Below are 26,902 nucleotides of genomic sequence, written 5' to 3'. Positions count from 1 at the left end.
TCCCTCGCAAGCTTTCACTAGCACATACAGCATACGGCGCGAGGCGCCGATGTTATCGTACTGGGATTTTATGCGGAACATTGTTGCGACGACTACGATGAAAGCCGAAATGTGCCTTGAGTGTCCTATAATTGCTATCGCAATAAAATATATGGTCCAGGGCCCCTTTCAAGAAATGCATGTTTTTGGACAATAAATGATTCCAAAGTAAAAGTCATAAGTGAATATTATGTATTAGTTAACATAAGTAAGGTTATCCTTTTAAATAAATTTTTTCACGGCTCCAACGCACAATCTCCCAACCCACACACCTCGTAAGTAGAGTAGCCAATCGACGCAGTGGCCTCAAGGAGCAAGACACCCTGAGAGTCGTTCAAGCTCTACTGACCAGCAGAATAACGTACGCAACCCCGTACCTAGCTCTCAAGAATTGCGAAGTCGACAAGCTCAATGTCATCATCCGCAAAGCTACGAAGCTCGCCATGGGTATTGAACCTGTGGCATCTACCACCCGACTTCTCAAAATGGGTGCTCATAACACCTGGAAAGAGCTGGTGGCAGCCCAGAAAACCAGCCAACTCGAGAGGCTAAAGCTCACGCCGACGGACAGATCGGTCCTTGCGTGCCTCGGCTACGGAGAACGCTACATCTCCGACGCGGACCGCGAGGTCAAGATACCGCCATGCTTAAGAGAATCCCTGAGCATCGACAAACTACCGCGCAACATGCATCCCCAGCATCATCGGGGACGCCGGCTCGCTCGAGTCGACGCCATCCGAAGACGCCACAAGCACGATCCAGATTCTCGCTACGTAGATACGTCCAAATACCCGGGAAAAACCGCTTACGCCCTGAGTGTGGTTGACTCGAGAGGCCATGAACTGGCATCCGCCACAGTCAGGGTGCGGAACTCGGAGACGGCGGAAGAAGCGGCGATCGCCCTCGCCACCACCACGAGCACGAACGCGGTCGCAGTCTTAACGGAATCCCAATCCGCAGTACGCAATTACACGAGAGGCCGAATATCGGTGGAAGCAGTCAAAATTCTGCAGAAAAGAAGCACTCCGCTCCCTTACACCTACATCACGTGGGTACCAGGGCACGAGGGGCTCGAGGGAAACGAAGCGGCACACGCCGCGGCCCGCGATCACGTCAACCGGGCCTCTCTCGCCGCCTCGCGAGACCCCCGACCGCCTGGTGACGCAGCGGAAGCGGAGACAATACCCCCCACGTATAACGCCATCCTCCAACACTACCGACTGGGGCGCAGGGTGTACCCGCCACCTCATCCAAAACTGACGAAAGAGGAAAGCACCGCATTCCGAAGACTGCAGAGCAATACGTACACCCATGGGATCCTCGTGCATCGCATCCACCCGACACTACACACATACAAGTGCCCGATCTGCTCCGTGCCAGACACTCTGGCTCATTTGCTACTCGAGTGCCCGTGGCGCCCCGAAGACGCCATTACCAAACATACAACGTCCGAAGACGTGAACCTCCTCGCCGAGAAGTGGGAGGCCAAGATCTCCACCCCGGCCCTGGACGAACAACGACATCTTGTCGCCAGAGCCCGGGATGCTATCGCGGCCAGAGGATTCCTGGAATTAGGGACCCTCCCACCTAGAGTGATCCACAGCTCAAACGCTCGGGAACACCGTCTCGAAAATTAGTTTATTTCATCATCATCATCATCATCATCTCGTAGCTGCCTGCGGATAACTATGCAACAGAAATGTGTTATATTTATACCTGCACATATAAGTGCATCCTAATAAGTACAATGAGCCCGATATATCACCGCTTTCTGTGCAGTCGCCCGGAATAGTGAGTACTTACTAGTGGCTGCTGGCTCCGATTCGGGCTTTTAGCCTATATTTATATGAATCTCCTCCGGGGTGTTCAAGTTTTGTGGCTGACAGGCAGCGCAATGTAGTGTTAGTCTTGTAGTTTCGTTTATGAACAAAAAGAGTTTCGTTCACTGCCGCCATCTGAAAACGAAGAATCAGCGAATCGCTCATCAATGTAATGTTCTCAACAATGTATGTTATGCGGAGCCTGTTCATTCATTTCGAGATGCAGTCTAATAAACAACAGCGCTGTTTCGATAGATTTTTGTGTAAGCACTAAAAAAAAAAAAAAACATTGACGTTGTTGTGACAAAACAGTACAGAAAGGGAAATAATACTTTTTTATTGCGATAGCAATTATATGGACACTCAAAAGCAGATTTCTGCCGTCGGCGTCGCCGTCGCCGTCGGCGTCGCCGTCGCCGTCGCCGTGAGGTTCCGTATGACGTCAATGGAGATGAAATCGTGGCCGCGCGCCGCCGAACGCTGTATGTGCGAGTGAAAGGGCGCGAGGGACGCGCTCTTTCACGGGGAGTGAACGCACGGCGGAGAACAAACGCGCGTTCTGCGCCGTGCTTCCTTAAGGGCTGCAGAAGTAGGCGTCTCTTTCCTCCTTTACAATCACCATATATGTAGAGCAAACGCGCCTTCTTCCGATGCGCGAGAGGCCGTGGGGGAGGGGGGGAAGGGGGAGGGAAGGGAGGCGACGTTTAGCTGCGGCACCAAGTGCCTATTTATATCAGAGGCTCCGGCAACAGTCACCAACGCCGCACGCATTTTGAGCGAACGCGGGCAAAATGCCGACGGCGTCGACAACAGTTCGGCGCGTTGCCGGTGCTGCTGCATGTCCAAGTTTATACAGCTGATAAAGCTAATATCATTACTCCGTATATCTCTCTACAAATTTGCTATCGCAATTGATGCTTCACCTTTCAGGTGAAACTGCGACAACTTTTTTTTCTAAGAATGTTTTCGCTCGTTACAGGTCATGCTTGATTACAAGGTAGTGTGGCCTCTCAGAAGAATAAAGACCTCACGCTGACCCGACAATTCATGCTGTGGTACTGTCTGGAATGAAATGTGGGCTGTTGCTAAAGTACACGACAAATTACAGAAAGTACAGCACCATGGCAACATGCTCGCACACATTTCGCCAATCAATAAGCCATCTGATTTTGTAGAGCTTACTGCAAGAGCAAGGAATTGGGGCAGAACCCATCTCAGGATCGCTGTCGACGGTAATGCGCTAGCACTGAATCAATATAGCGACACAGCGTATTTCCACCATCGAAACGACTTATTTATGTGGCGTGCACTGCAGCGAGATTCCTCATTCAACCGCGCTCCTGTCTCGCGCTAGGGAGCTTACATGCAGCATTGTTTCTTCTTACTGCCACACCACCTAGTGGTCTGATGAGAAGTCAGCGCATGGCCTTCGAGATGAGAAGCGTGGCGTGTCGGCGAACGCTGGGAATGGTTCCCTCGCTAGCTGCGCACTCAGTGACACATATTCAGTGACCCACATTGGCGAGAGATTCAATAAAGAGCGATATTCCCAGTGCATTCATGGCGCCGCTCGCTTAAGCGTTGGTGTGAAAGAATTTCATTGAAAAGTGGCATGTATATAATCAGTGCCTTTGTGGCGTAGCCTGCCGGTTGCGGTCCTTGAGGAACCCTTGTGGTTGGGGTTCGATTGCGCTCAGCATCGGAGAAATTTAAGGTATTTTTTCGCCATTGCAGAGCAGCATATTGCCAGTGGCGCATACCTAGTTGGCGTCGAAGACATTAATTGAAGAATGAGACACATCTACTACACAGTGACCTAAGTTGGTATCAAAGACGTTCATTGAAGACCAGCACAGTCCGAATGGCAGATGTCCAGTACTCAGTGGGCGTCAAATAATTTCTTCGAAGAGCAGTGCCTGCCCAGTCCCGCATCTACAGTTACCCATGACGGCGTGAAAGAGGTTCGTTGAAGAGCGGCATGCGTGTACACATTGCCACAACTTCAATGACCCAAATTGTTCCGATGGTTGATTTCGAACCCTGTTACCTCAGCACAGCAGCTCGATGGGCTACGAATTCTACAACGGACTACCCAGTGTTCCAAGTAGGCGGGAAAATGGTTGGATAGAATCATCATCATCATCATCAGCAGCAGCAGCAGCAGCAGCCGGCGCCGCCTTGCACTAGCTGATTCCAACTTCCACCTGCAACTTTCCTAACTTCGTCACCCCACCCAGTTTTCTGCCGTCCTCGACTGCACTTCCCTTCTCTTGGTATCCATTCTATAACTCTAATGGTCCACCGGTTATTCATCCTACGCATTACATGGCCTGCCCAGCTCCATTTTTCCCTCTTAATTTCAACTTGAATATCGCCTATCCCCGTTTGCTCTATGATCCACACCACTCTCTTCCTGTCTCTTAACGTTAGTCCTAAGATTTTTCGTTCCATCGCTCTTTGTGCGGTCCTTAACTTATTCTCGAGCTTCTTTGTTAACCTCTAAGTTTCTGCCCCATATGTTAGCACCGGTAGAATGCAATGATTGTACACTTTTCTTTTCAGGATTTGGCAATGCCTGCCGTATTCACTCCAACCTAATTTTATTCTTCTGTAAATTTTTTTGTCATGATCAGGGTCCCCTGTGAGTAATTTACCTAGATACACGTACTCATTTGCAGTCTCTAGAGGCTGACTGGCGATCCTGAATTCTTGTTCGCATGCCAGGCTATTGAACATTATTTTTGTCTTTTGCATACTAATCTTCAATTCCCTCATGACTCCTATGTCGGAGTACTTATTCAGCGGTCAATGAGGACGTTAATTAAATTAATTATGGGGTTTTACGTGCCAAAACCAGTTCTGATTATGAGGCACGCCGTAGTGGGGGACTCCGGAAATTTGGACCACCTGTGGTTCTTTAACGTGCACCTAAATCTAAGTACACGGGTGTTTTCGCATTTCGCCCCCATCGAAATGCGGCCGCCGTGGCCGGGATTCGTCGTAAAGCTACGTAAAGTGATAGAGCCTAGCGCGAAAGTGGGTTCTGTGTTTCCCCGTAGTGCCTCTCAGGCTTCTGGCTAATCGTAACGGCAGTTGAATTGTGTGAGTCAGGGTACCCAGATCACCCCAGAGGGTGAAGTGCTCACCAAATGCATGGCAGCTGCGGTGTAATAATCTGGCAACAACTGTATTTCTAAATCCCTTCGAATATCTTGCTGGCGCGCTGTGATAATTGCGTAGGATGCACTAGAATGTGGTATTATACTCTATATCTGCCACACCTGCAACTACTTTATCGCGGCGATTGAAGTACTAGCAATAAAGAGTTTCTGTGGTTTAGCATCCTGCTCTGGGGCCTTTAAATTTCGTTATGAGCGCCTGTGACAATGTTTACCAGTGACTATAAAGCTGAGTTCGTGAAGTGGCAAGTACGCGAATCCACAGCGACATGCATTGTGGCTCCAGCACTCTGTAGATAGGCAGCCCGGTAAATTATACCTGGAACTGCAATGCATTTCACGGCACAATTTCAGTTGTTTCACGAACGTGGTGCTAGCTGCAATGTTTCTAGCACAAGGGGCATGTTGTCCTCTGCAATTACAACAATCCCCCTAAAGCAAATGATCAAAAATGCGTTCAGTGCATAATTTTTATTCAGTAATAAACTAGAATTTCTTGCGGAAATTATGGCGTCCGCCGCTGCTCAAAGCTTGGTGCGCGGAATGACACTTTTCTCTAGAATTGCTTGCAAAAATGATAATTAAAAATGAATTCCCACTTATTATGTAAACGTGACGTGGTGCCACGGCTATAGTAAGGCCTAACGCTGGCAAGGAACATAACTTGCGGACAGTAGCGACGGGTAACTGAGATATTAACTCAGAGTAACGAGATAGTCGTCGAAGAAACACACAATACGCAAAGTAGTGTAAACTTGCCATATAACGTTGACAAACTTTACCTGATTGATGATATGCTCGTCTAACGAACTACGAACGCTTCTATTTTCGGTACACCCTGTTTCGTTTTTTTTAACCTACTGACAACGCGCTACGCACTATTTTATTAATAAAGGCGGGCTGGCGCTCCCCATTTTAAAGCTTGAAAGGGCGCAGTTTTTAGATGGCACTGCGGTGGTGCATTATGTGTTTCTTAGTATGTGTTCTTAAAAGTATGATCTAACATGAAACTGCCGTCTCTTGGAATAAGTTTAAATTGCCGTTTTTGGCTAGCCTCCTGTGGCTATGGGAATCTTCACAGATTTAGCCTCAGGCCTATCATGTATGTTCAGATAATAGATACCTCAACTGATATACCGACAATACAGGTACTGACACCCGGCTTTACATTTTATCATTATACAGATACAAGATACCAAAAGAGTATTTTAAGACAGTATCTAAAATACTTGCATAGAGCGTAGTACAATGCCGAAGGCTGGAAAAGAAGAAGCGGCGCTTGCCGGGCGATTCTGCGATGGCGAACACTTAAAGGGCACCTCATCAGGTCCTATAGGAAATTTTATTCATGAAATGGTACCTCTCAAACGCCGTCTACAAACTGTGCTACTAAAAGATGCCTTGAAATTGCTTTTAAGAGCTCAGAGATATCTTGAAACATTGCTAGGAGGCGAGCTACATTGCCAACGTTGATGTTCTCTCCCTCTGCCTCGGCTGCTGTCCGCAAGTAACGTTCCTTGCCAGCGTTCGGCCTTGCTATAGCCGAGGCACCGCGTCACGTTTACATCATAAGCGGGAATTCAATTTTTTATTCTGTTTCTGTGTTTGCTGTGCGGTGCACTTCCTGGGGCGCTGTCCCGAATTTGCTTTGTTATCTCGATTGATAATTATATAATTCTGAACCTTTTTACACTTGTGATGTCTCCACTATAAAAAAAAACGAGAAAGAAAAGAGGACTACCTCCTTCACGTGTAGGAACCGCGTTCTGTCTTTAAACATCGTAAATAATTTTCCGGGCATATCATAAGAAAGGGTACAAGCGCGAGGAGAAATGAGGCGATAAAAAGGATTCAAGCATAAACAGCAGTAGAACCGCAAAGCATAGCTGAGACTTAATGCTACCGCGTTGTTCATGGTTTTGTCAAATACTTATGTCCCGATACATTACTATACACGCATATTGCCTGGGATGTGGTATGTTGCTCAAGGTGCGTGTGAGTTGCATTTTGGGTGCACAAAACTGATGCTCATATCTATGATCCACGAATAAAAAGTAAATCCTTGGGAAAGGCGCTTATACATGCATTTAAACACCAACTGGGCTTACCTCTGAAAGTTTTTGCTCGGGGTAGTGTGCTGGATCTTCTGCGTAGTCAAGCTTGCTTCTCCTATCAGCATTTGCTACGGCGAGCATACAGATAATGAGTGGAAGAGCAAACATGATCATACTTGCGCATTCAACACCACTGTGGGGAATGTGCCTGACTTTACGAAGAGCCCTTTTATGCAGTGGCACAATCGCTGACGTATAGTTAACCTTCATCATGAACTAACGTAAGCACTGTCAAACAAACAAATTGTGCCTGTACGAGCACCTGCTCTGGCATGTTAAAGTGCATTCAACCTTTTATGTTAGAACGTCAGGAGAAAAACAACTTGGGTACATAGTATATTGGTAATATTTTTTCTCGACCTCTAAGTTTCACCAGCACTGCTTATTGTTTTCTGACATTCAGTTTGTCGCACGCGGCTGCTATTTAGGCTCATGAAAAATACAAGAGCAATTTCATGAGGTATAAATCTGGTTAGTTGATTTATATATATGGTGATATCGGAAAAGTTGGCAACTTTCGTCACGGGCTTTTTCACAACGTTCAATGGTCCACTGAATTTGCAAAATGACTTGAGTAAACGTGAAAATAATGAACAAAGCGGACTTCAGTGATTCCTTCGGTTTTGTACTCATTTATTGCAACAGCAGCATTTGCTCACAGCGGGAAATGCCATTTTATTTTCACTTGGCTGCTTTTCCCTCAAATAATTGCACTTACAAACTACGGTATAATGATTAAAAATTCATCAGACAGAGATTTGTTGGTAGTTGGGCACGGTCGAAGAAGATTAACGTAATAATTTGATTCTGCAATAAAACATAAGAGTGTTGCTTAGATAAAAATGGTGATTTTATTTTTTGTGGTGTGCGTAACTTCCTTTCATATGGTTTTGCAGTGCGTGTTGCTAAATTTCAAATACATAAACAGGCTATAGGACTTATATACTATCCATACCTAGGAAGACTAAATTTATTTAGGCCGAATACATCGCTTCATAAACTTTATGTTCGATTTATGTTTGCAATTGGTTCAAACTCTACTATATCAAAATAATAACGTTCTCCAGAGATCAAGCGAGACTACAAGAGTAGACTCTATCACCGTGCTTTGAGTGTAAAAGGTCAATCCAGTTTACCGCCTCGTGCCAGCATCACGATTTCTGTCGGCGTAGACGCAGGCGGAGGCATGGAAGGCATGATCAAGAGCGACAAACACGTGGGGTGTGAGTGAATGAAAGAATTTTAAGGGAGGTCCGGCGAGGACGCGAACTCGTCGCGCACCCGGCTAGTCCCACGTCGGGACTTGCAGGTCTAGCCCACCGGCTCGCTCGCGGGCACGCAGGACAGCCAGGATTTGCTTGTCTAGAGTGGGGCTACGCAGAAGCGAGTCCCACTCCTCCTTGCTGATCTTGGGGTATCTCGACCCGCACTCCCAGAGCATGTTTGCTGGAGTGGAGACGGGCAGACGTCGTGGCGATGTACGATGGGGTAAACTTCGTGTAGAACGGCCAGACACGGATATGTGCTGGTCTGTAAAAGTCTAAGAGAAGCGGCTTGCACCCTATTCAACTTGGGGTGAGGGGGTGGAAAGATCCTTCTAGACATGCAGAAGAATTTAGTAACCTCGTTGTGAGCAGCGGGAGTGTCCCTGTGGCCGTATAGGGGGGAGGGGAGTCGGCACTCCTTACAGAGGAAATGCGGTCGGTGAGTTCGCGCGCAGCCTCGTGAGCAGACTCATAGAGGTTCGGGGGAGCACCCTCGACCGACCCTGTGTGAGCGGGAAACCAGTAAATCGAGTGATGCGTGAGAGCATCCGGACTTGAGACGCTAAGAAGACGAGCAGCTTGCTCGGCGATGCGACCCTTCTGAAAAGCCCTAACTGCCATTTTGGAAACGCTATAGATCTCGGTCCCACGACCATCTAGCAGGGCGAGGGCGATGGCGGCTTGCTCGGCGACTTCGGTGTCTGAAGTCCAAATCGAAGCTCTATTGGAAATCTTGCCGCCGGAGTCGATCACGACGACGGAAAAGGTCTTCCCATCGCTGTACTCCGCGGCGTCGACGAAGCTTGCTCTGATGCCTTGTTACTTGAACTGTTTGAGGGTTGCTACTGCTCTCGCCTTGCGTCTGCCCTCGTGTGGACGGGATGGACGTTTCGGGGCACGGGGGCCACTTCGAACTTGTCTTGAATGCACCTAGGGATCGGGGTACTGACCCTCGAGAATCCCGCAGGGGGGTAACCAGCATTTTGAGGATGCGTTCACCTGCAGCTGTGGTGGTCCGGCGAGCGAGTTGCGCGCGTTCTTGGGCTTCGGCAATCTCCTCGGTGGTGTTGTGTGCCCCCAGCTTGAGGAGATCCTCGGTATGGGTCCTTATGGGTAACCCGAGAACCCTTTTGATTATTTTGCGGATGAGAGCGTTGAACTTGTCTCTCTCCGCTCTGAGCCAGTTGTGCATAGAAATCGTGTACGTGAAGTGGCATAATACGAAGGCGTTGATCAGGCTGAGCAGACTGGCTTCCTTCACGCCTCGGTGTCTGTTTGCGATTCTGCGAACGAGGCGGAAAGCGTTCTCCGTCTTTGCGATCATCTTTCGGAGAGCCGTTCCGTTCCCGCCGTTGAATACGACGAACATGCCCATGACCCGAATGACGTCGGCCCTGGGTATCATCCCGCCGTCACAAGTGCGAAAACTGATGCTGCTTTCGGAGACTGGCTTCCAATCTTTGGGTCTGCCTCCCTTATCTTTTCTGTAAAGCTGCGGGGGAGCGCCGAAGTCCGGTGGGGCGGAGTACTCCTCGATCACGTGATCGCCCCCTGCACGGCTTTTTCAACTCTGCCCTCGCAGCCCTCGGTGCATCAGATGGTAATGTCGTCGGCGTATATGGTGTGCAGACGTCCTCTACGCGTACCAACCTCTTGGAAAGACCAAACATACAGATGTTAAACAGTCTGGGGAAGATTACGGCGCCCTGAGGAGTGCCCTGTCCTCCGAGGGGCACATCTTCGGAGCGGAAGTCTCCAATGCGAAGCTTGGCCGTCCTGTCCGTTAGAAAAGAGTTGGCGTAGCTGTGGAATCTGGAACCGAGACTCAGGTCCGAAATGGTCTTGATGATGAAGGTGTGGAGCACGTTGTCGAAAGCTTTCTCGAGGTACAGACCGAGCAGAGCCTTGACGTCTCTGGAACGGCCATCCACGATCTGATGCTTGATTAGTTTCATGGCATCCTGCGTCGAAAGTCCAGCTAGAAAGTCGATAATGTTGTACGTGTAAACATTGTTGTCTCCGACGTACCCGTTGAGGCTGTTGAGGACCACGCGCTCCATGACCTTACCGACGCAGGACGTTAGAGAAATTGGCCTGAGGTTTTCGATGTTCGGGGCCTTGCCGGGCTTGGGAATAAGCACCGTGCAGGCCGTCGTCCATTCTCCAGGAACAACGCCGCTCTTCCAGGCCTCGTTGATCTTCTCGGTCAGAAAGACAATCGACGGGTCGTCGAGGTTTCTCAACCTTCTGTTGGTGACTCCGTCCGGACCCGGAGCAGACTTGCGGTTGAGCGCGAAGATGGCCTGTCTGACCTCGGAAACGGAGATGTCTTCATCCAGCTCGAGTCGAGGAGGGTCTCAGTAGTCCGGGAGTTGGGTCGCCGAATCCCCATCGCGACAGACAGGCAGGTACTTCTTAATGAATGAATGCCATCATCACGATTTCTGTTGGCGTAGGCGCAGGCGGACACATGGGGATCGACCGTTAAATTGTCGCAAGGGGAATCCCGTAATTACCTGAAATAAAAGTGCAAATAATTCTGGCAAAACTTCGCCAGGAACATAAACACCTAAACAAGGGCAAGAAGGCCGCATACATATCGAAGAAGACACAGCAGTCAGCAATGGGTTTGTCCTTTGGGATTCTATCCAACCTATTATGACGGTCCGTGTTCCTTAACCAGCTTTCGATAATTTTCCGAGCCTTCCCAGGCATAAAGAGGAACAGCTTTACGGTCGCCTCTAGGAATAAAAGGAGTACTTTTCGTCTTCAATAACAATTCATCACACAGCTGTTGGTAAGCACCGTATAATAAACAACGACGCAGTTTCGCCCAAAAGACGAAGCATTGATTGTTTCGTTTTTTGGGCGTACGTATTAGACAGCAGTACGAAGTAAGGTTAGTAGTTTTACCAGCTGTATAAATTGAAGTAATCGTTCGCGTACTAACTAAATCAACAAGCATGGTGTCACGCGCGCACAGGCGAACATGAACACATTCCACTAAATGGCCACGGATGCTGCAAGAGCGCTGGCGTGATCTAGAGCGGTCGAAGCGGTAGCGAAACGCCTTCGGCTGCCTTTATTTTCAACGTGTCTTCTAAACTTGAAATTATGCGGCTTGAAATGAGGAAACTTGAGGCGCGCAAGAGCGCACACGAAGCCACTAGCCATCGCGGCTCTTGTAGCCTTCGAAGACGCCGAAGACAACCTTCAAAATTGGGCGCGCTCACTTTCCTTCTTTCCTCACTTGAGAGCGCACTCCCCGCACCCCTATTCAGTCACCTTCCTTCTCGACTCCCCTTCTTACGCATACCCTCGCGCCTACAGCAAACGGCGCAGCAGGGCGTAGTAATATCTTATCGCGTTATACGGAACATAAAGGGGACGGTGTCGGGGGAAATTCAACTAGAGGGTCTTTATAATCTGTATCGCAATAAAAAAATGTGCTCAACCACTCCATCAGCGCCCGTACCAAGTTTCAACGTAAAAACGAAAAGCCATCAAGCATCTAGTGAAACGCTGCGCGACAAAATTATCCAGCCCTCCAACAGTCCGCGGGCGTCTCCTGTAGCCTTAGTAATGAAATAGCAATATGAATTGTAGTAAACATGAGCTGATTAAGTAAGCAGGTGTGCTGCGGCGTAAGTAGACCGACATCAAGAGAAACTAGATGACCACGACAAGGCGCGTGTGAAACGGTGGTGTTGATGAGAAGCGCTTCCCGTGGGCAGCGCGTGCGAAGGGACACACCTGTAGTGCTGCACTGCCGATCCGGGCAGCATTGCATGTGTAGCGTGCGTTGAAAAATGTGGCCCGACTATTACTAACTGAATGAACAAGCGTGGTGTGAGTGCGCACAAACAAACATGAATAGATCACACTGAATGACTGCAGACAACGACTGTCAAAACGCTGGCAGCGAGCCCATACGCCGCAGCGGGCGAAGGTACGTGCAGTCTATCGCTTCAACGGAAACGGAGCGGCGAATGCACGGTGCATAAAGGTCAGAGCCGTGTGGAGATAAGAGACGGTGCCGGCGAGCGACGAGCGCGGTGGTTGGCAGAGTAGAAGTGCGCCCCCCCCCTCCCCCCCCGCGCTCCCTCCGGCGCTGGCTTCCCGCTTCCTTGCTTGCACGTGGGTGATTAGAGAGTTTTAGATTAGGGGGACGCAAGCGTAGGGGTCCCCCCTAGCGCTTGCGGCCGCGGTACTGCGCACGCGCAGACCGGTCTGCGCGTGCGCAGTACCGAGGCTCCGAGCGCTAGCGGGCCCCTACGCTTGCGTCCCCCTAATCTAAAACTCTCTATTGAGTGCGCTCGCTCTCCGTGATAGCGCGCGTCCCCGCACGCTTCCGCTCGGGCATACGGCGCGCGGCGAAGATTTTATCTATAGGGAACCTCACGGCGACGGCGACGGCAGAAATCCGGTTGAAGTGTCCATATGGTTGCTATCGCAATAAAGGATGGAACTTTGAGTTCCTGCGTCGCTTATTTTCATCCGAACAAAATCACGAAGAGGAAGGTATACCCCCTCCACCGGATAGATGATGCGCTGTACCGGCACTGTAATGCTAAATATTTTTCGTCGATGGTTGTCAAGGTTGGGTACTGTAAAATAAAAGTCGACGAGAGGGATTGAGAGAAGACTGCTGTTATCACGCCAGATAACCTCTATGATTTTGAGGTCGTGTCATTTCGCCTTTGCTCGGCACCTGCACCGTTCCAGCGTGTGGATGGGCATGGTGTTGGCAGGCTTTAAATGACAGACTCGTCTCGTCTAGCTGGATGACGTCCTTGTGTTTGCCGCAAACTTCAACGATCACCTTAGGCGGCTTGGGACAGTATTAAAGCCGAACAAGTCACCAGGCTGACCCTTAACCCGGAAAAGTGCCGCTTCGCCTAGGAAAACACCTCTTTCTGGGCCACGTCATCAGCAAGCCTGGAGAACGCCCAACCCGCAGAAGACAGCTGCCATCGCAGGTATATGCCGTGCCTTTGACGCATCAGATGAAATCATACGCCGATTTTACGCGCGCGGTTGCTCGGGCCGCTGTAGCTTGAGCGGCGAACTCACAGTCCGCCCTAAGCTTTGCTTTCGCGGCTTAGTTCGGGTTAATGCGAGCGGCGGCACGAAGGTCAATTTGCTCATTGGTGCTGCCAAACTCACTTCAGCGTTTTTACAGCGAGTTTCCGCGGTCATCGAATGAGATGCGTTCATGTTTGCTTGTGCGCGCGTGACACCATGCTTGTTAATTTAGTTAGTATGCCTATGTTTACAAGATTACATGGCCGATAAAACTACTATCGTTACTTCGTATGCTCAACTAATTTGCTATCGGAATCGATGGTTCGCCTTGTGGGTGAAACTGCTACTTCTTTGCCATCGTCGTCGCCGTCGCCGTCAAGTGATGTTACGTATAATTCCAAGGGCGATAAGACCGTCGCCGCGTGCCGCATGATGTATCTACGAGTGAAAGCGCGCGAAAGGAGCCGACGATCGTGGATAAATCTCGCGCGCGCAAGGGGGGGAAAGCGGAGAGGAAGCGCCCCGTCTCCTATCGTGCGTAAGGCACCGGGAGGAGGGGAGGGAGGAGAGACGGCGCGCGGGCGCGCGGGCTCTCTCTTGAAAGCCATCTGCGTTGGGGGCAGGTTCTAGGTGCGCCGACGGCTCATACTGTGCCTGCTGTTTTCTCGCCATTTAGTTTGCGTTGAAGCGATAGACAGCACGAAGGTCACTTCGTCTGCTGCTGCGGCCGCGCTTCCTCACGCCAGCGTTCGGACAGCGAGTGTTCGCGGTTATCGAGTGTGATGACACCATGCTTGCTAATTTAGTTAGTAAACCAATGTTTACAAGTTTATACGGCCGATAAAACTACTATCCTTACTTTGTATAGCTGTCTACTAATTTGCTGTCACAGTCGATGCTTCGCCTTTCAGGCGACACTGGGACATTTTTATGTTTCTGATTTAATTATTAATCGTAAAAAACCAAAATATGTCTTATACGCAGATGACACAACACAGCTATTGCTTTAGCTGTCTAATAGCTATCACAGCTATCTAATAAGGTAAATACCGTAATCCAAAGTTTGAACTCATCGTGCAATTTGAATTCATGAGAAATAAATGCAAACGGAACAAACGCTGCCATAATTTCCCTCCTCCAAAGTAAACTTCTCACTAACGGACAATGGTTTTGGGCAATTCCACCATAGAGATTGTTGACAGTGTCACAACTCTTGGAATCTACTTTCATAAAAAAATTTGTCGTGGGATGCACAAATCAATAACCATTGCATTTCTCGCACTTCCAAAGCAAAAGGTTTACTTTTTACTCCCTGCTAGTATCAAACTCCAAATGTATCATGCATTATTTTTCTCTCAAACAAGCTACCGTTTCCTTGTCTGGGGCACCACGACAATAACAAATATAAATAGATTACTCGTAACACACAAAAAAGCAGTCCTTCATGTAGCTGGGGAACAGTACAGAGCACACAACGCGCCACTTTTCCCACGTGTTTGTATAATTTGTCTTCACAGCTTCTATGCATACAGCTTAGGGCTCATATCTATTAATAACCTTAAATTTTCTGATTGAACACTGCGTTCATTAGCGGAGCTTAGAATAAAATCACACCCATACCCGTACCGAAATACCGAAAACTGAATTATACCATACACACGTTTAATTATGAATGCGCAGATGCTATGTCATTGGCTTCCGGAACTTTTAAACTACCTGCTGGAACATGAAATAGATATTGCTTCTACAAGTAATAAAGCATTGAGAAAGTTTTTTGCCTCTTGAGTAGTGCATATTTGTGAGGAATTGTATTTCTCTTTTCTTATGCGGTTTTATAGCTTTCTCTCTGTGAATTGCACTTACGCATATTGAGCTGTTTCTTTCTGTAAAAAATAACCTGTAATGTCATGCTGTCTGCCTTGTAAGGGGGGCCGAATCCCCGTCAAGTGAACAAACATTCGCTGTTTGTTCAGGCGTTCTCCATTTTTTTTATTTGAAAATGGAATAAAATTGAATTGACTTGAATTGACTAAGCTAAAGATTTTACGACCTCTCATGCTGTACTGCCTGAGCAGGAAAGAGCACTGAATGAATTCAGGATCGTACGTTATTTACCATAAATGAAGTCATCCCTACCGCTGTAAGAACCTAGTGTTATACGCTTCGTGTTTCCAGCCACTTCCAGCGAACCACACGGCAAGATGTCGTTATTGCATGTCAGAATACCGCTTTTAACGCATTTTGTCTCATTACAGTTTGCGCTTGTAACAACCTGCCAAAATGCACCACAGTAAACCGAAATCAACCATAATTATCTTTATGAAAATGATGTACCTAAATAGATACCTGTTATTATAGTTTGGTTGACAAAATTTCGTTGAAGTGCTCTGTTGAGGAACAACTCTTCACCTCTTTTGTAGTGCGTAGTTTCAAAGACGGGCAGTGCCAGTATGAAATCGCTATCGCTTCACAAGAGACCAAGTCGCAGCTTGAAGAGAAATTGTAGAACAGTTCACATCACGGAACTAAGACGCTGTGAGCTTAGCAAGCATGGTGCTTGTTTGCGATTTTCTTCACAAATTATGCTTCCACATGGGCCTGGAAAGTCTTCTTGTATTGATGAATGAGTCACAACGCAGCTTAAGCAGAAGCAGTTGCAAAAATAGTTAAATCACTGCTATAAAACACGCGCGCAAACCACTACATGGCTCCGACCATACCCGCCGTACCGCGCAAGCGCGGAGAAATTATATCGATGACGATGGCCTTCTATGGCTCGTCAAGGACCACTTGAAAATTTGTGCTCATGCGCGAAAGAGGCATGTGATAATCTTTCCATTCATTAGCTTCGCCTTGACTATAGTGAACTAGGGCCAAGATTCACAAAGCCTTTCTTCCGTAAGTTTGCTTTGCCATTGGCTGACCGTCTTTGCTAATGATAGGTCTGGCATCCAGATTGGCTAAAATTATTTCTTACGAAAAGTTCTAGCGTAAGAAGTTTTTGTGATTTTGGGCCTAGAGTACTAGTATGCTAGTTCGCTATAGCCTTGACTACCACCGCACCATGCACACGCCTCCACTTTTCGAGTGTTGAATGGACACCAATGCACTCTCTTTAGATGACTAGGCGCCGCCCTTTCGTTATACAGCAAGAATAATTTCACAGAAAGTTGACACTTAGAACCAGTTCAGCTTTTCTTGGTGTTCCACCTGTGCACGTTTTCTGGCCAAGACGTGCTCACGTCGCAGCAGCTGTATTCTGCACTTTTTTTTTTTTTTGAACGTTGCGCAACCACGATCCAGCCCCGTGTTACATTGAGTTTTGGCTGTTTTTCTTCTTTTTAACTCAGGCCGTGATGCTATTGTCCTGCCATGTTCTCGCTTTGGGAGTACAATTTACATCGCGGATTTCACGCACCTGCTTATCTCGTAAGAATGCTAGTTGGTGACAGTGCGTAGAAAGGCCGTGCTAAAGCTGTGTAACTGACCAATTGAGTGCGTGGGCTTCGTGGTACTCTGATGTCATCACACCGCTCCTTTCGTGTAGCGCAAGCTATTTTTCTTTAACTGTGATGACGTCACCGTAGGCTCAGTTAGTCCAGCGAAACCTTAAAAAAAAAAAAAAAAAGCTGTGGCCCCAATCCACGCTGTGAAGGTGGTTGGACAGCGGAGCTGTAAATAACGCCCACAATGATTACCCATTGTGACGTAACTTGAATCCACACACGTTGCTCTACAAAGAGTAAAACCGGAGACAAGTGAAATGTACTTAACCACACCCTTTATTACTGCAAAACCACATTATATTCACGCTGTTCTTCTGGCGCCTTTAGTCTCCGTGGTCTTCCCATGGTAGCCTGCAATGAACTGAATGAGTTGCTAGACCGTGGTGACGTCACTACGTGATTTCTATGCTGTTGGGTACTTTTCCACTCGGAGTAGCTTACGCAACCGTAATATTTACCGGGAAACACACACGGGAGACGAAACGTGCTTCGCATTATTCGCAGACGTCATTATACGGTTTGCACTTCAGAAGAGGGTTTTGAATGACGTCAAGCGCTTTCGAAGCAGCTGCAAACCTAGTTTTTACCGGAACGCGTCGGAGGGTGTTCCCATTGTTCACACGCGCGTTATCATCCATCATGTGGTTTCGATGCTTGTTTTGTTGTTTTTCTTTTGAAAACGAGTGCTCAGCTGTATGCTGTATGCCTTATTTCAAAGGACATATGCTGTTTGTATTCAATTTTTAGCCTGGTGTTTTTTGCTTACGCGAACAACACGAAAGCAAGGAAAGAGTGGAGAAGGAAAGGCAGGGAGGTTAGCCAGTTCAGCCCAACCGGTTTGCTACCCTACACTTGGGAGCGGAATGAGGTGGAATGAAAGATGGGGAGGAAAGAGAGCACACAGCACAGCACACACATCGTCAGTGACAGTCCGTCACTCTTGCGTGGTACGTGACATAGCTGTCACAGCCGCTTGTCCAAGCCCGTTTCTTTTAAAAACCTAAGTAGTCCCTTCGTCGCCTTCAGCTGCGATGTCTTCTGTCGACGACATGTGAGAATCGTTTCAATTGACATTGGTTTATTGACAAGGTGCGCTAGAATGGACGCCAGGGACTGTCTCGGAACATTATATTCAGGACAGTCGCATAGAATGTGTTCCAGCGTCTCCTCGCAAAGACAGGCATTGCAAAGAGCGTTGTGGGACATTCCAGTGAGAAATGAATAAGATTTCGTGAATGCCACCCCTAGCCATAAGCGATAAACCATAGTGGCCTCTCTTCGGCGGAGTCCAGCTGGCATACAGAGATGCATCAAAGAGGACAGATGGTATTGACGATTGCTCTGGTTGGTCTGGCCGCTTGGTGCGCACCATAGAGAGAGCGTGATCTCCTGTGCAAGTCCTCGAAGTCTGCTGGCTGCGTCGGACCGTGAGAGTGGTATGGCCTCTTCCTGTGTGTCATCAAGAGCTGCCCGAGCGGCATTATCGGCGTCTTTGTTCCCTACGACGCCGCAGTGACTTGGAAGCCACTGAAATGCCACGTGGTGTCCTTTCTTATGTGATGTATGGAGTAGGTATCTAATATCGAATACGAATACAACACGAAAATTTCCTTGGCTGGTAGAGGTATTCAGCTTCGCTGTAAAAGATCTAGTTCTATGAACAGTAGTGAAACAACCAAGGAGTGTGTTTGGAACAACTTTAAGAGGTGTGTGCAGTTGCGTGTTTGAGAAGTTCTGTCGCGTTCCACAGCAGCAGATAATGATTTAGGAGTAATATTCGAAATGGGAGCAGCATTACCTCAGTGTTTCCAAGAAACGGCCTTAGAAGAATTAGTTCTTGTCGAATTGCATGCTATTGAAAACTTCCTTTAAAGAAAAAGAACATTTGTCTAGTTATACATTCAATTGAAATTTGTCTTGAGAAAAAAAGTATAAAAAGTGATTATTTGCTTTCGTCTAAAAATTGCTCTTAGTAACTAATTTTTAAGTAACTTCGTTTTTATTAATATATTGTAGTGAAAACTGATTCTATAAAAATGTCACTGCAAATCTTAAAGCCTGGCTAATAAAAACTGCCTTTATAGAAGTGAAACTTCAATTTCTAAGGACGTTATATGAAAAGTTCTCTATATAAAAGCAATTTCAATTTCTAAACAATTTTTTAGGAAACATTCTTTACAAAAATGAAACTAGGCTGTCTTTTCAGATAATATAAACAAGCGTTTCTGAGTGTACATGTAAATCGGATGTCACTAATGTACTCGTAACTAGGAAGTTGTTAGGAATTATTATGAATGTTAGTTGGCATTTTTGTAGTGGAAAGAGGCTGTTGAACTTCGCTAACGCTCCCCGCGTCATCATAATCGAGGCAAACATCAAATCAAAGGTTGGCGAAATAGGAGAGAAATGTCTCTCAGGAAAAGCTGTTAATGAAAACTTTAAATCCTGCGTAAGAGAAAGAGCAGCTACATCGAAAGGTTGTTTACGTCGCAGGTAGGGATAGCATGTGAAGGATGTTTACACATGACGGTAGGCAATACTCAGACGTGATAACCTCGTTAACATTTCTCCCCGAGCACAAAGGCTGGGAAGTAGAAAGTCAGAAGTAATTGTTTGTAGAAAAAGCAACATACTCAGGCAAGCATCGTCACGGAGATTATTAGAGACCTTTTAAATTGTTGATCTGAGGGGCCTTAGAGACACCATAAAACAGTGGGTCAAGTCAGCGCATGCGTAGCAGCGAAGAGAGATTAAGTATCTTTTGTTCGCGTGGACCACAGCATCCAGTAATTGGCGCATAATGTACATTCGCTAAGCGCCATGAGTCGCTAAAGCGACGAGCGGGAACTCAGCTGCTAGAGAGTGTTTTATATTCACAGTTTGCACATCTTCACTGTGAACTATACTTTCATGCTGTTGCGTAAATGTGGATTGTTTTCATTGCAATAGCTACAATGCTATGGACACTCCAGGCGCACTAGTGTCGTCGCCACCACAGTGCTGTCCGCGGACGACGGCACAAGCTCGGCCTGTGCGACAAGTGTTGCGGATGATGCGATCTCCCGCGGGGGCGAGGGCGCCTACCAGTCTGATAAGCCTGGTGGTGCGTGGTTGCGCAGCGTCGTCTTCCACGCGAAGTGTCGGAGGTCACGTGGTCTGCTGAGTTTCAGAGGCGCATCACAGTGAACTGGTAAAGGAAGTGGGTGGCATACGTCTTTCGCAATAAGCTCGTGCTGCCCGTTTCCGATGCTCGTTATCACGCCAATATGGTGACCTTGTAGTGCACATGGTCATTGTGTTAACTCTGTCCACATGTGTCTGTGGGCCCGTGATAACAGGCGCCTTTAATTAATAAGCGAATGGTCAGTGCAATTTATTGCGGCGATTCAGACATCTTGCTGCACCAAAAAGGGGTTGTCTGCCGTCGTAAAGGATTGAATGGGCGGTTGCATGCTGTGAGCGCGAACCCTGAAATGGGGCGGTGGGTGGCGCCATCAAGCTCTTTCTCTTTCTCTTTTACAGCGAGCCTGTCTATGGCTAGGGTTCTATGCATTTTTTGCGTCCGTCAACAGATCTACGTGTGCGAAAACTCAGCTCCCGAATTTGATGCAAAATACCTTCATTCTATGCAAACGCGTCTCATCACACGGATATGCATTTTCAGTAGATTAGTTATCAATAGGCACTATTTTCAAGATCAGTAGACTCTCAGGTAGATAATAAGGGTTTCTCAAATTTGCCGCTGTGCCACCCGTGTCGACCATGTGTACGCTCGCACCGCTGTCTCTTTGTCGTCGTTCCAAGCGCTTGCGTGCCTAGTTTCCTTCGGCTCTCCCGGCGTGGCGGTCCCGTCGCGCGTGTCTAGTTTGCTCCGGCTCCCAGAGCTGGCGGTAGTCTTCCGCGCGAATGTATACCGCCGATCAAGACCGCCGATCGAAATAAAAGAGTGTGTGCGTGTGTTTTCTTTGGAATGACCACTGTCACCGCTCAACAGATAAAATTTGCTCATACATTTGATCTGAATTCTGTGTCACCTCTATGTCGTGTGCTAAACTTGGGCTTGTGATCCACCTTCACAGCAGTGTAATGGTGCCTGTTTTTTTTTTTTTTTGCTAAACATTTTTTCGCCTGCTCTCGTACCTATATTGTTATAATCTCTATACCAGACAAAACATTCCCAGCACCAAACTTTCTGATCCATTATTGGTAATCTTGTTTTTGTACGCCTCCGTTGTTTCTGGTCTCCCTATTTTCATGACACCAAACCTTCCATCGCTATTCACTAATCCCTATTGCGGTCATGTTCACTTTGCCCCTGCTATACGTGAACCCAAGGGCTTCAAGGAGGCCAGCGGAGCTTAAACCGACATCTGGGCAGATGTCTTCCCATTCCAATAAAAATTGGGAGACGCCTAGCTTTGCCTTTAGGAGTTGACCGCGATAGCATTCAAAGATGACTGACTGCTTCTCACGCTTCCCGGCAGCTGCAACTTCATCATCATCATCATCATCATCATCATCATCATCATCATCATCATCATCCTCATCAGCCTATATTTTATGTCCACTGCAGGACGAAGGCCTCTCCCTGCGATCTCCAATTACCCCTGTTTTGCGCTAGCGTATTCCAACTTGCGCCTGCAAATTTCCTGACTTCATCATCCCATCTGGTTTTCTGCCGACCTCGACTGCGCTTCCTTCCCTTGGTATCCATTCTGTAACCCTAATGGTCCACCGGTTATCCATCCTACGCATTACATGGCCTGCCCAGCTCCATTTCTTCCGCTTAATGTCAACTAGAACATCGGCTATCCCCGTTTGTTCTCTGATGCACACCGCTCTCTTCCTGTCTCTTAACGTTACTCCTAACATTTTATTGCGATAGCAATTATATGGACACTCAAAAGCAGATTTCTGCCGTCGGCGTCGCCGTCGCCGTCGCCGTGAGGTTCCGTATGACGTCAATGGAGATGAAATCGTCGCCGCGCGCCGAACGCTGTATGTGCGAGTGAAAGGGCGCGAGGGACGCGCGCTTTCACGGGGAGTGAACGCACGGCGGAGAACAAACGCGCGTTCTGCGCTGTGCTCCCTTAAGGGCTGCAGAAGTAGGCGTCTCTTTCCTCCTCTACAATCACCATATATGTAGAGCAAGCGTGCCTTCTTCCGACGCACGAAAGGCCGTGGGGGGGAGGGGTAGGGAAGGGAGGCGACGTTTAGCTGCGGCACCAAGTGCCTATTATTGCGATAGCAATTATATGGACACTCAAAAGCAGATTTCTGCCGTCGGCGTCGCCGTCGCCGTGAGGTTCCGTATGACGTCAATGGAGATGAAATCGTGGCCGCGCGCCGCCGAACGCTGTATGTGCGAGTGAAAGGGCGCGAGGGACGCGCTCTTTCACGGGGAGTGAACGCACGGCGGAGAACAAACGCGCGTTCTGCGCCGTGCTTCCTTAAGGGCTGCAGAAGTAGGCGTCTCTTTCCTCCTTTACAATCACCATATATGTAGAGCAAACGCGCCTTCTTCCGATGTGCGAGAGGCCGTGGGGGAGGGGGGGAAGGGGGAGGGAAGGGAGGCGACGTTTAGCTGCGGCACCAAGTGCCTATTTATATCAGAGGCTCCGGCAACAGTCACCAACGCCACACGCATTTTGAGCGAACGCGGGCAAAATGCCGACAGCGTCGACAACAGTTCGGCGCGTTGCCGGTGCTGCTGCATGTCCAAGTTTATACAGCTGATAAAGCTAATATCATTACTCGTATATCTCTCTACAAATTTGCTATCGCAATTGAAGCTTCACCTTTCAGGTGAAACTGCGACAACTTTTTTATATCAGAGGCTCCAGCAACAGTCACCAACGCCACACGCATTTTGAGCGAACGCGGGCAAAACGCCGACGGCGTCGACAACAGTTCTGCGTGTTGCCGGTGCTGCTGCATGTCCAAGTTTATACAGCTGATAAAGCTGCTATCATTACTCCGTATAGCTCTCTTCAAATTTGCTATCGCAATTGATGCTTCGCCTTTCAGGTGAAACTGCGACAACTTTTTTTCGTTCCATCGCTCTTTGTGCGGTCCTTAACTTGTTCTCGAGCTTCGTTGTTGACCTCCAAGTTTCTGCCCCATATGTTAGCACCAGTTCAATGCAATGATTGTACACTTTTCTTTTCAACGACAGTGGTAAGCTCCCAGTCAGTATTTGGCAATGCCTGCCGTATGCACACCAACGCAATTTTATTCCTCTGTAAATTTCCTTCTCATGATCAGGGTCCCCTGTGAGTAATTGACCTAGATAAACGTACTCCTTTACAGACTATAGAGGCTGACTGGCGATCCTGAATTCTTGTTCCCTTGCCAGGCTAATGAACATTATCTTTGTCGTCTGCATATTAATCTTCAACCCCACTCTTACACTTTCTCGGTTAAGGTCCTCAATCATTTGCTGTAACTCGTCTCCATTGTTGCTGAATAGGACAATGTCATCTGCAAATCGGAGGTTGCTGAGATATTCGCCGTTGATCCTCACTCTTAAGCCTTCCCAGTCTAAGAGCTTCAATACTTCTTCTAAGCATGCAGTGAATAGCATTGAAGAGATTGTGTCTCCTTGCCTGACCCCTTTCTTAATAGGTAACTTTCTACTTTTCTTGTGGACACCAAGGTAGCTGTGGAATCCTTGTAGATGTTTGCTAAGATATTCACGTATGCCTCCTGTGCTCCTTAATTGTGGAATGTCTCTATGACTGCTGGTATGTCTACTGAATCAAAGGCCTTTTCATATTCTATGAAAGCCATATAGAGAGGTTGATTGTACTCCGCAGATTTCTCGATTACCTGGTTGATGACATGAATATGATCCATCGTAGAATATGCCTTCCTGAAGCCAGCCTGTTCTCTAGGTTGGCTGAAGTTAAATGTTGCCCTGATTATATTGGAAATTATCTTGGTGAATATTTTATACAATACTGAAAGCAATCTAATATGCCTATAATTATTCAATTCTTTAACGTCTCCCTGCTTATGGATTAATATATTATTGGCGTTCTTCCAGCTCTCTGGTACACTTGAAGTTGTGAGGCATTGGGTATAAAGGGCCGCAAGCTTTTCAAGCATGATATCTCCTCCATCTTTGATTAAATCTACTGTTATTTCATCTTCTCCAGCAGCTTTTCCCCTGGTCTGCAATTAGTCACCAACTGTAACTTATGTAGTCGTAATGTTTACCGGGAAATGCTGGAGGCGAACGCTTTGCACTTAGGCGAGCGTTCTGATTCTTTTTTTTTTCTCACGCCCGGCCTGCCGGCACCGCCGCTGCCGCGGATGCCACGGCGAAGCGCTGTGATTGGTAGGAAAGTGGCACGCGCCGCGCTGGGATTGCTAGCCAGTTTTCACCCAAGCTCAAAGCCGTTCGCGACGCGCTCACTGCGTAACGGGACCCTTAAAGCTCTCACTTTAAAATAGGTTCCATCGTTTCCCTAGCATTAATTGCCGCAGCAAGCACATGCTTCTTCCTTGGTGTACCTCGCTTTATATCTACGCGTTCTTGATCTCGCTTCGAAAAGTAAACAGCTTCCCTTAGAGATTTCACAAATTGTTTCTTTCCGGATTTCGTTTGACTTCTTAGTAGTTGCTCATAGCCGGTTTGCTTTTCAATTGCTGCCCCCAGAAGACTGTCTCAGCCTCTCTGAAGGCGTTTAACATTCTTTGTTGCCGTGTTTCTAACTATACCGTCGCATGCTTGCTGTTAAGCTTCCCAGTTCTTGTCCTCCGCCATGAGTCAATAATTTTCCGGTACAAATACTTGCACGTTCTCGCAACCATTTACTCTATTTCAAGTTCCTCCCAATATCTAACTGCTCTAAACGGTCTATAAAGCACAAAGTACAAGTGTTTATACAGGTTGTTTGTTCCAGATTTGCCACGTGTTCGAAAATAGGGCTTTTGACAGTGACTTCATGTTTAGTGTGGGAGTGTCAAAGTTAGTAGCCTCAAGTTAAGTGGTAATATGCGTCAGTATGTAAATAACAAAATTGCCGTAATGAACTTTTCAATAATAGAAACGAAGTGAAATCTTGGCAAGTGGAAGCCCGTTCTGAGCTTTGAGTAGCTGCATGACTAAATTAATTTTTTTTGTGCGAGCCCTAACTACATGCACAATTTCTTCACCTTCACTATTGTACTATGTGCAATATAGATATTGGCCCACTCCCGCCTTTCACCATGCTGCCACTGTCACACTTGGCGTGACCTCGTCAGCCGGTGCTTCGTGCTGCAGCCACTTTATTTCTGTATGAATGTTTTTCTTTTTCACGTCAAGCAGCCTTGATATTGGGTGTTCGCGGGGGTGAATGCTGAAAGCTGAACATTTGCTGCAGCGTCGCAGAAATCAAGCGAGTAATAAAGGGGCAAACGGAGATGCTAACACGATGAGAATATTGTGTTTCCTTCCGTGCAGTGGACGGTAGGAAAATGGGAGCACGAAACGTAGATAAAAATTTTGCTTTGAAAAAAAGGGAGCTGCAGCCAGTGGCAAGAGTAAAAGGCCACGAGCGGTCGCTGTCTAGCGGAAGCGGTTTGCAGTGGCCTTTCGTGTAAGAGTGTAAAGTGTAAAAGTGGGGTTGAAGATATTATGCACAAGACAAAGATAATGTTGAATAGCCTGCCAAGGGAAAAAGAATTCAGGATCGCCAGTCAGCCTCTAGAGTCGATAAAGAAGTACTTTATTTAGGTCAATTACTCACAGGGATCCTGATCATGAGAAAGAAATTTACAGAAGAATAAATTGGGTGGAGTGCATGCGGCAGGCATTGCCAAATCCTGACTGGGAGCTTACCACTGTCGTTGAAAAGAAAAGTGTACAATCATTGCATCTACCGCGGCTAACATATGGGGCAGAAACTTGGAGGTTAACAAAGAAGCTCGAGAACAAGTTAAGGACCCCACAAAGAGCGATGGAACGAAAATGTTGGGCCTAACGTTAAGAGACAGTTGAATGGCACCAAAGAGGGAGGAAATTTCACCAGGGATTAGTCCCTTCTTGAGGCAAAGCGAGATGTGTCTGGCACGGCATGAAACCATGTGGTGTTGTGATGAGGGCGGCCATAATTGATGTAGGGGAGGAAACACATATTGAAGGGCCCACTGTATAAGAAACGTACTGAAGCAGAACTTTTTGTTGGGATAGTTGGCGCATGTTACTGAAGTATTAAAGCGCCAAACAGACGACACAAGAAGAGACACGGACGAGCGTTTACTAACAACTGATGTTTGACAAAAACACATATATACGCAAATCTGGCGGCGTAACTCACACGTTGTCGAAAATCACATGGTAACCAGGCAACAGGTGATGAAAAGATTGTAAACGATGATGAAACTCGAATAAAAAGATGACGTTTCGCGACAATGACAAGTGGTGTATAGAGCCAAAGGACCATAAAAAATAATGGTTACGTGGTACACAAAACAGCGCTGTAACCCTCATTAGAAAGCAACCGATTAAGATTTTTACCAAGCGCATGCAGGCGGCGCATCAACGTGCTAAGTTCTAACTAAGGGCTTCTTAAAAGGACAGTTCACTTGTATACAATATTTTGATGGTTCGCTGACGCATTCCAGGCCTTCCTTTTAATGTGAAGGCTTCCTTCAGATCACGGGCAACGCTGTCTCGACTTCTCTCCAGAACAATGCTATCTCTTAGGCGAGGATTGCGCCAGCACTCTTTGCAATGGATGGCCATATTGGAACCAGTCCTTTTTTTCTGTGAGCGTTCACGTTCTTTTAGTCTTTCATTTAAACATCGCCCCGTTTGCCCAATGTAAACCTTTTTTGCATGAGAGTGGAATTTGATAAGCCACCCCTTCCTTGCAACTGACAAGTGGATCGGTATGCTGGGTTCCGCAGGTCATGCGTTCTGTTTTTTTTGGTTTGTTAACACGACGCACAATTTATCCAGGTTTT

The 26,902-nt window shown here is 47.4% G+C and overlaps 2 protein-coding genes across 2 annotated transcripts in view; both read right to left on the bottom strand.

Annotated features, from left to right (window-relative positions):
* The window catches only part of LOC119464990 (uncharacterized), a 186,723-nt gene extending 179,429 nt beyond the window's left edge, over positions 1–7,294 (bottom strand). The window contains exons 1-2 of the mRNA XM_049655721.1: positions 7,147–7,294; positions 1,843–1,994 (exon numbers count right to left, since the gene is read on the bottom strand). Coding sequence (XP_049511678.1) covers positions 1,843–1,994; positions 7,147–7,266 — 272 coding nt within the window. The 5' untranslated portion in view covers positions 7,267–7,294. The remainder of the gene's footprint in view (positions 1–1,842; positions 1,995–7,146) is intronic.
* Positions 1–26,902, bottom strand: part of LOC125940047 (uncharacterized) — a 398,764-nt gene that overhangs the window by 75,346 nt on the left and 296,516 nt on the right. The gene's annotated exons all lie outside the window — the stretch shown is intronic.

This window comes from Dermacentor silvarum, chromosome 9, assembly GCF_013339745.2.
Source record: "Dermacentor silvarum isolate Dsil-2018 chromosome 9, BIME_Dsil_1.4, whole genome shotgun sequence".
NCBI classification, from domain to species: Eukaryota; Metazoa; Arthropoda; class Arachnida; order Ixodida; family Ixodidae; genus Dermacentor; species Dermacentor silvarum.
The sequence above is the reverse complement of the archived record's forward strand: the minus strand, read 5'-3'. Positions and strand labels throughout refer to the sequence as shown.